At 42.7% G+C, this 10,074-nt stretch overlaps 1 protein-coding gene across 1 annotated transcript; it reads right to left on the bottom strand.

Moving 5' to 3' along the window:
• LOC8068944 lies at positions 6,876–8,149 on the bottom strand. Its single transcript, XM_002440052.2, has one exon. It carries the CDS (start codon positions 8,030–8,032, stop codon positions 7,151–7,153), a length of 882 nt encoding a protein of 293 aa, XP_002440097.1. The 5' UTR covers positions 8,033–8,149; the 3' UTR covers positions 6,876–7,150.

Below are 10,074 nucleotides of genomic sequence, written 5' to 3'. Positions count from 1 at the left end.
TATAAGTCCATTGTTGTATTTACGCTAAATCACAATACAAACACGATGCACACATATATCGAATTTCTCTGCCTCCGTCTATTTATAATTTCTAGCTCCGCAATTAGGGAGCGTATGCTATGCAAACCGGCTAGCTATGCAAACTACACAAACTCTAATCAAGTCCACACAATTCTAATCTGATGGCTTTAGATGAAGGTAGGTCAATTTAGCACTTAAATCCTCCCACCAATCCTATTCTAATCATTTTTTCGCAACACAACCCCAGCAGCCGCCGTCTCTGTTACGTCCGTCGCGAGTTTCCCGTTGCTCCCGTTTCGTGATACGTCGCGCCGTCTCCTACTCCTCCCGATCGCCGCCAGGCCCCGACAGATGGACTGCCGCCGCTCGCCCCATCCAGAGTCCAAATGACTGCCGCCCAGCACACGATCGCCCATCCGCCCAGCAGATGATCGCCCGCTGACTGTGATGATCACCGCTGCCACTATGATGATTTGTCCGCACCCAGTTCGTCCGCAGACCCCAGGCCACAGTTTGTTCGCAACAGGGACATGCCGCAATTTGTCCGCATGTCCCAGGCAATGAACAGAACAATGCATTTATGCCCAACCGAACTACAGGGTCATGCACGTCCAACAATTGCATACACGAGCTTGCTAGACTCCACATGGTAGACTCCAACGACGTCTTGGCAGGTGTCCGATCGATCTCTGCCGCTCCATGTTTCACCGACCCTCGCAAGGATCGTTGCTCCATGTTTCACCGGCCCTCGCAAGGATCGCTGTTCCACGTTTCAACGACCCTCCGCAAGGATCCCTGCCCCCCCCCCCCACCCCCCCGCGCGACCCTAGGGAGATCGCAAGGATCGCGCCGATCGGGAGGGGCGACGCGAGTAGGAGGCGGCGCGACGTATCACGAAACGGGAGCGACGGGAGACTCGCGATGGACGTAACGGAGACGGCGACTACTGGGATTGTTTTACAAAAAATGATTAGGATGAGATTAGTGGGAGGATTTAAGTGCTAAATTGACTCAGTTTCATCTAAAGCCATCAAATTAGAATTCTATGGACTTGATTAGAGTTTGTATAGTTTGCATAGCTAGCCGGTTTACATAGCATACGCTCCCCCGCAATTATCACCATCTCACTCATGAACACGGGATCTGCTGTTGATCAAAGAAGACTAGTTACTGGAACACATTAATAAGTAGGCGTACTTGGTTATTATTGTGTGACATAAAAAAAAAATCTAATCTTCTGCAGTTTCTGATTGCCGCCTGTCGAATTGATAGGCGTCACCAACATCAGTCACCTCAACAGATGCGTCAATTTCTATTGGAAGATTTGTGTTTGGGCTCCAGCAACCAGCATCACCTTAGAATGACTAAGGGACGATTTGGTACACCCTCAAGTCATACAATAGTTATTTCCTATTTATCTATAAGAAAGTCTTTTATTATTATGTTGTATCCTATATATTTTATTTTCTTTTTCCACTCCTTCTCAACATATACTCTTGTTTGGACCCACATATGCCTATGCTTCCGTGCTTAACTTGATGCTAGAATAAGAGCTAAGCTTTCTTCTCTTCTCTCCTTCATGTCAGCAAAAATGCTGACTAACTTAGCTATAAGGCCATTGTCGTACTTGCGCTAACTCACAATATAAACACGGTGCTCACGTATATGCACCCTCACGTAAACACACCTACTACTCCGTATGAGAACCTCAAAAATATTATACCGGTAGATTTCAAGATTAAGAGTTACAAAATGTGTGTCTTGCTGTCAACTAATAACTCAGGTAGACAGTTACCACCACAAAACCTAAATAAATAAGCTACACTTAACTCATATATATACCGTCTATCCTAGCTCCGCAATTATCACCATCTCACTCAGGAACACGGGATCCGCTGTTGATCAAAGAAGACTAGTTACTGTAACACTGGAACACATTTAAGTAGGCGTACTTAGTTATCATTGTGTGACATAAAAAAAAAACTAATCCTCTGCAGTTTCTGATTGCCGCCTGTCGAATTGATAGGCGTCATCAACATCAGTCACCTGATCAACAGATGCGTCTATTTCTATTGAATGAAAGATTTGTGTTTGGGCTCCAGCAACCAGCATCACGTTTCCTAATCACACTCCTATGTCCTAACCACCCACACATGCACCGTACGTCGCACCAAACCGTCGTCAGTCCAGCGATTCGCTTTTGCATCCGAACCCGCGCTCCGGCGCGTGCCCACCCGAGACGAGCCGGCGCCCGGCCTGGCCCGTGACCGCGACCGCGACGCGCCCGAGAGCAACGGGCCCTTGCCCACCTCGAGGGCGATCGAGGGCGAGGCCGCCGGGCCCTCTTGCGGTCCGGCCGTTCCGACCGAGTCCGGCGTCCGGCAATTCCCGCCGAATTTTCTTGCGGATAGATTTTCACGCCTAGTAAGTATAGGCCAATAGTAGAAAGTGACAGGTTTTGGCTCAGCGCGTGGGTAGATATTTCTAGGCTGACCGATGCTCATCTCATTCCACGTCAACTAGGCTGACGCATTAAATAGTCTTCAACATATTTAAAAAAGTCATAACTTTTATACTAATCATTAAAATTAAATTCCGATTACACCAACGGTTTTGTTACAATAAATTCTTCAAAATAAGATCTCACATGGATATATTTAGATAATATTTTATTAACGAATATTTATCTTACAAAGATAGAACATTATTGGGCAGAGATGGTGTTCTAAGTTTCAATAAAAAAATGTTCTCAGTTTAGAACAATAATATTCTAGTTTAGATTTATGATAATATGATATAAAAATAAATATAGACAGATAACATAAACAAATGACAATAAATTTTAAAGTAAAGCATAAGAGAAAACATAATAAAGAAAAGATAAAAAGAATATAACACGTATATTTTTTAAACGTCCTAAATAGACTAGAATATCACATATACTAAGTGAACAACATTAAATACACCATAAAATATCACTAAATATATTATAGAACATCGCATATATATTATGTGAACATCATTATATACATCATAAAACATCACATGTATATTGTGCAAACATAGAAAACATAATAGAACATCACATATATACTACAGGAACAACATTAAATAAACCATAAACACAACTAAATACATAATAGAACATCACATATAAAGTAAGTGAACATCACTAAATATACCTAGAACATCACGTATATAGTAAGTAAACACCACTAGATACACCATAGAACATCACAAAAAAACGTAATAGAACACCACATGTATTCTACATGAACATCATGAAATACATCATAGAACACCATTACATACGACGTGAACATCACATGTATACTGTACGGACATCGCCATAAAACATTACATCTATACCATGTGGACATACAAACATCATAGAACATCACATTTATAATATGTGAACATCACAAAAAGTATCTAAAACATCAAATTTATATTACAGAAACATCATAAAAACATCACAGGACATAACATTATATACCACATGAAACATCGTAGAACATAAATCTATACCATATAAACATCTCATGAAATATAGAAAATAAAAAGCAGAATATAAATTAAAAGTAATCAATTATAGTAATAACAATAATAATATAAAAATGAAAAAATAGCAAAGAAGAGAAAAAACATAAAACATGAATAATAAATGATTATTATATTGGAAAATATGAAATAAATATGTATATGAAAAATATAATAATTAATTACTATAAAATAACACAGAATAAAAAATAAGAAAAGAAAAAGAAAAATAAAAAAGAAATAAAAAAGGAAAGTAATGAACAACTTACTAGTTACGATAAAAGTTCATCTAAAAATACTGAACCCAATGGTTGTATAAAAATTCATACCGCGCATGTGTTGGAGACGTAGAAAAATAAAATAAAGTAATGAAAAACAACATGAAACAAATAGTAGAAGATAAAGTGAAGAGAAAAATAAAAGTAATAAGAAAAAAGGAATGAAAAGAAAAAGAAATAAAAGAAACATACAAAATATAAAAGAAAGTGAAAAGAATAATAAAAAATATGTAAAACACAAAATAATAAAAAATAAAAAAGAAGCATGAAAATAACAAGAAATGAGAAGTGAAAGATAAAGTGAAAAAAGGAAATAAAAATAATAAGAAAAAGAAAGAAAAGAAAGGAAAAAATAAAAAGAAATAAAAAAACATATAAAATATAAAAAGTGAAAATAATAATAAAAATAACTATATAAAACATAAAAGAAATAAAAATAAAATAAATCACGAAAAGGAAAAAGAGAAATCAAAATGGAAAGAAAAAGAAAGGAAAAGGAAAGAATAAAAGGAATAAGAAAAAAAACTAACGCAACGTACCTGGCTGCCGATTCCTGCACTCGTTCCGCCTCGGCTCCCGGCGCGGGAAATAGCGGTTCCCGTCCGAGCGTTCGGACGGGAAGAATTCCCGAGGCCGCCGGCCACCCCGCCGCGCCGCCCGCTGCCCGCTGGCTAGATCGTTGCGCTGCCGCTTTGCGCGGGTAAAACCGCCAGTCGTGCCGATCCCTTTCCGCTCATCAATTCCCGTCCAACTCCTGCAAGCGATCGAAGGGAGGCGGGGCCCGGCCGGGTGGACGCCCGCGCCGGCCGTTCGCGTCCGCGCAAGCCGGCCTGTCGCGGTTTCCGCCGGGACGAGGACGACCTTGCTGCTGCTGGCCGGTGGCCGCGCGCTCAGGAGCCAAGGTTGAACGATGCCTGAACTTTCGTGTTGCGTCTCTGAAACGAAATAAATGGTAGCGGCCTAGCGGGCGATAGCTATAACGACAATGATTTCGCGGCAATTCACCCGGCGGCGATGGTTGACGCGACTTGTGGCCAATGGCCAGCAGGGTTCACAATTTCAGCAAAATATCGTTGAAATTCTCGAAATATCGCATTTTTCGCTGATGTCTACATTTTTTTTATTGGTCGAAATTTTTTGATTGAATTCATCTTCCACCCTAAAATAACACCCAACTGCCTTTTTTCTCGATCGGACTTTGAGTCCGAACACCCAACTGCCTTAAAATGGGTGTCCATAACACTCTCCAACTCCTAAATTTCTCCAAGTTTGTTCAATTTCTTTACTCCTACGCCCGACGCAACCACTATATATAGGTAACTCGCTCGCTTTCAGTCCGCCATCTTGCGCTGCTCTACTTCTGTGACAGAGTATTGCAGTGTGTTCTAGTAAAATGATACTGTTTTTTTAAGAAAAATAATTGAATTTCACTCGACATTTTCAAAGTTTCTGAAATTTCATTCTTATCGCCAGGTGGCCAGTGCTTTGCTCCAGCTAGTTGAGAGGGCATAGCCAAGTGCTGGTGATAGTCTACTCGATGTCTCCCTCCCTTCCTCCATGTGGGCTGTGGTCCTTGCGATGGACGGGATTGAAACGATCGCTTTGCAGTTTGCTTCTGCAGGTGATACCGTAGGTCCGGCAGAACCATCAGAGTTAAATCTCGTCTCCTTCGTGATAAGCTCGGAATGAATTCTGATAGGCTCTCAAAGAGAGGAGCGAGGACTCGCCATCAGCTTCAACGTCAGAAACTAACTGCTAGACTACGCAGCAGACTCGGAACCTGGGCAAGCAATTTCCCAGTGTGAAGAGTGGGGAAGCCGGTCACGGAAACCTCCATCTGTTCGCGAAGCAATTTCCCTGTTGAAATTGCTGTTTAGTCATCAGGCAGTGGACAAATCCTATAAACAAACAGGTGCTGGACAACAGCATACAAGCAGAAATGTTACAAGCAGAGATATGTGCTAGAGATTCAGCGCAATAGTGAGTGCATTTTTTTTAGTTTAACGCAATTGCTATCAGTTCATGTTTAGAGGTACGGAATTGAGACGTTCATCTCATCCCCAACACTTATTTCAACCAAAAAAAAAAGGCAGCTAGCAGCTCCTTCATTTCTTCATGAAGGAGCAAACAAATGAAGCACGGCCATTATGCCGTCAACTTTCAACTCGTCATGAATCAGGGAAGGCAACGGAGATAAACTTCTTACGAAATTGCCACGGAAATGTTAGTGTATATATGAACTGCACTGCACTGGTTAGGAATCGCAGATCGGAAAATAATCTACAGAGACAGTGACTTCCTTTCAGCAGAAACACATGCTGTCGCTTGCTGTAGAAGTGTAAATACCAGATCATGATTGGCCATCATTTCATCCTACTGATGTTTGCCATGAGAAAAAGATACAGTACATGCTATCCTCGTTCATGCGTGGTACCATTTACCTGACAAATTAAAGTATACATTCAGATTTTAGTACTAGGAGTAGGAGTAGGTGATAACAGATCATGTACATCACTGTCTCCAGATCAGGGAAGATATGTGCAGATATGGACAGATTTTGAATCTTAGACCGGGTGACATGCATGTTTTCTTTTTGGGATCAGAGGAGGGAGTAGCTTGGTATACTATGAGCAGGAGTATCATCGTTACTTCTGTTATAATATGTGGTGTCGCATCAACATACGTGATTGATTACCCTGAAGTCCACACAAGTTCAGTGCAAATTTTGGACGGCAACTCGGTGAATGCAGCAGCATCAATCCTATCGACGCAGTTAATCCAGAATTCCGAAGCACGCTTTCATTCAGAAAAGCATGCACAACTTCCTTAGGCCTGATGTCACTGCTGTAGCATCAACATTTATAGGCCAAAATTGACTGCAAAGTGCGATTTTCTTCCACAACACCGGAAGGAAACACAGGTGCAAACCTTTCGGTTTCAGTTATTATGTAGCACAAGTCAAAAACCAGCAAGCTACCCTAGCCCTAGCTCACTGATCAATCTTAGCCCTCACCTAGGGACATGTAAAAGTAAAACTGAAGTAGCAAGTCTAGCAGTCCAGGGAGTGTCATGTTCAAGCCTTCAAGGTAACAAAAATCAAGCACTGCAATTCGTATACATCAAAAACTGTCAAAAAAAAATTAAAAGTACTACTACCGTATGAAAATGTTTCATGAGTGCGCATCTCCAAGAAATGTGTACCCTTCCTTATCTAAATACGTAATCCATGCCATTGATGCATGCATGAACTATTCACAAGATCATAATACTGCTAGTAGAGGCGATGGTCTGCTTCGATCTGCGTCACTACCTTATCTGATCCAGTTGCGCGTGCTGCGCTGCTGCTGCTGCGTGCGCAGCTGCTCGTGGAACCACATGATGAACTCGTCGGCGCGCCTGTCCACCGCGCTTTTCAGCCCCTCGTTGTCCTCCTCCCTCGCCAGGTACGGCGAGTCCGTGATCCGCACCGGCCGCGGAGCGTACCCCACCGCCGCCAGCGCTGGCCACGTCGCCGCGGCATCCAGGTCCGGGTCCAGATCGCCGTCATCGTAGCCGACGACGACGTCCGCCTCCTCGCCCTCGGCCACCTCCTCGACGTCCATGAGCGCGAACAGCCTCGTCACCGCCGCGGCCGACGACGGGTGATCATGGTCTTGTCCCTGGTCGGCGAGGGCAGCGCGGCTCTGCTGCAGGCGTCGGCGGCGCTTATCCTCGCGCCGGCGCTTGTGCATTGGCGTGCTCTTGCAGCTGAACTCCACCTCGCGGGGACGGTACTGGTACCTGCACACGGCGGCGGCGGGGTCCATGGACCGGCACGACAGCGAGGACGGGGCCGCGTGCCTCGACGACGCACGGCGGTGGCCGTGGCCGTGGCCGCGCGGGTACGGGTGGACCACCGCGGCGGCGGGGTCCATGGACCGGCACGAAAGGTACATCAGCGCGGGGTTCTGCTCCCGCTCCAGCGCGGCGAGTCTGCTGCGGCGGTGACCGCGGCGTTTGCTGCTGGAGAGGAGGCTGTGCAGGTGGACGCCGAGCGCGGCGAGCTTCGGCTGGTGCTTCTTGACAAGGACGAGGTAGACGGCTTGCATCCCGCGCCACAGCTTCTTGGAATTGGAGCTCGCGCCCGTGGCATCGTCGCCATGTAGACATGCTCCATCGCTTGACTCCACCGGCGACGACTGGCCACTCCTCATCGATCTCGCCCCTGTTCCTTTTCTCGTTTTGGAAACCGCGCGCTGGCGATCTTGGCCTTGTCTTTCTGGGAATGACGGGATGGAATGGACTGCTGTGCAAGGAGAGGAGAGGAGGATGGGAGGTGAGAGACGTATTTAAAGGCAGGAGGCGGCATTAGCGGTGGCCGTTGGGCCTGTCTCCATTTTTTTTCTTTATTTCTTTCTTTTTTGGGAATATTAGATCCGAATGCTCAAAGAAGCAGCCAAGCACATTTACGGGATGTTCGGCAGAACTTATCCGGGCTCCTCCGAAGGACATAGTAGCAGTTTCTAGGAACTACTGTCTCTCTCTTCGGTTTTTCATTAAAATTAGTTTTTCTTATAAGGTCTTGTTTAGTTTCCGAAGGACATAGTAGCAGTTTCTAGGAACTACTGGTAATTATTGTCTAACTATGGACTAACTAGACTTAAAAAATTTGTCTCGTCATTTTCGACCAAACTATATAATTAATTTTTATTTTTGTCTATATTTAATATTCTATGCATACGTCTAAAGATAAAGATTCGATGTGACGGAGAATCTTAAAAAATTTCCGCACTCAAGTATAACCTGCTTGTTCAAATTCAAAGCTAACAGTGTAATTAAAGAGGCCAAAAAGTTACGACAGTACGCGAACACAGTAAACGAGGGGTATTGTGTGCATTGCAAAATTGATTCCAACGAGCCAAGCATGTTGCATACAATAGACAAGCAACAGAATTCGGCAGTACGGACATGAGTAACCAACACGTACTTCGGTATGTGCTAGTTCATTATTTTTTCTAGTTTTATATTATCGCAGATGTGAAATCCATTCCTAGTTGGCGTTCTCTTAATTGTTTTACTTTTTTTCTCTATATTAATGTGTATTACAGCTGAGCTAAAAATATAAAGACTTTAATTTTTTTAGATAAAATGCCAAGTCATATATATGGTGTCATTTTTTTCTCAACATACTCCATATATTAAGGAGTATATTTGGTGACGCATAACTATTGTATATAGTCCACTAACTTAATTGTCTCTATACCCATTATAAACATGTTTCAACATTTCTTAAAAAAAACTCAACCCACAAGCGAGCATTGTGCTTAAAAAGAAGACCTTCTCACACACGTCGAGAAAAACCCCCGAATCTCTACCTCACTCATACGTAGCGGCATTGCAGCTCTCATGAGATTGGGCTGACGTTAGACGTGTGTTTTGGCATGGAGCAGATGAAGAGATTTTTTTTCAACACGCAAATAAACTACGTCTCCTCCGTCCAACAAATTTGTTCCATAGGGGATTCAAACTCTAGCCAGGCAGGGTGCAAATTGCACAGCCAGACCAACTAGTCTAGCGTTCGCTTGCTCAACATATCTTTATAGTTTATTGCTGCATTGTACCCATAACCCAAATGTTATTTGAAATTTGAATTGCTAAGTATGTTATAAAAATGTAAATGCAAACATTATTTTCAGTATTATCATTAGTGTCTCGCACAAAGAAGAATATTATTAGTATATATTAGTTGTTCTTTAATGTCATATGGAATAAAAATACTTTATATTTTGCAGCATATTCTCCACACATGACTCTTTTTTATGAATACATAAACACAATTTGAAAAGCACTGTGTACTAGATTTAGAATATCATCAATACTACAAAAGAAACTCAATACCTTCTATTTAAGATATGAATAAATATCGAACAACTATTTGTATTAGTTATGCGCATCCATCTGGTCCACATTGTTCGCTTGAGCTTATCAGCCGAATCTGTCAGCCATTCAGCAGTATTTTTCTCTCACAACAAATCAGCCAACAGTACTTTCTACCATGACTTATCAGACAAACAGTACTTTCTGCCAACAGTACTTTCTGCCTTGTACTTTAGAACCGTTCGAATATATAGAACGTATTTATATTGTTCCTTTTTTGTGTTTAATCTGTTTGATTCATGACTGAGATTGCTTCCTGCTATGCTTGCATACTCATTCAATTGGAGATAGCTAGGAGTGATTAGGTTCTTAATCGGCA

This window comes from Sorghum bicolor, chromosome 9 (assembly GCF_000003195.3).
Source record: "Sorghum bicolor cultivar BTx623 chromosome 9, Sorghum_bicolor_NCBIv3, whole genome shotgun sequence".
In the NCBI taxonomy this organism is placed as follows: domain Eukaryota; kingdom Viridiplantae; phylum Streptophyta; class Magnoliopsida; order Poales; family Poaceae; genus Sorghum; species Sorghum bicolor.
This window is presented reverse-complemented; position numbering and strand designations above follow the sequence as displayed.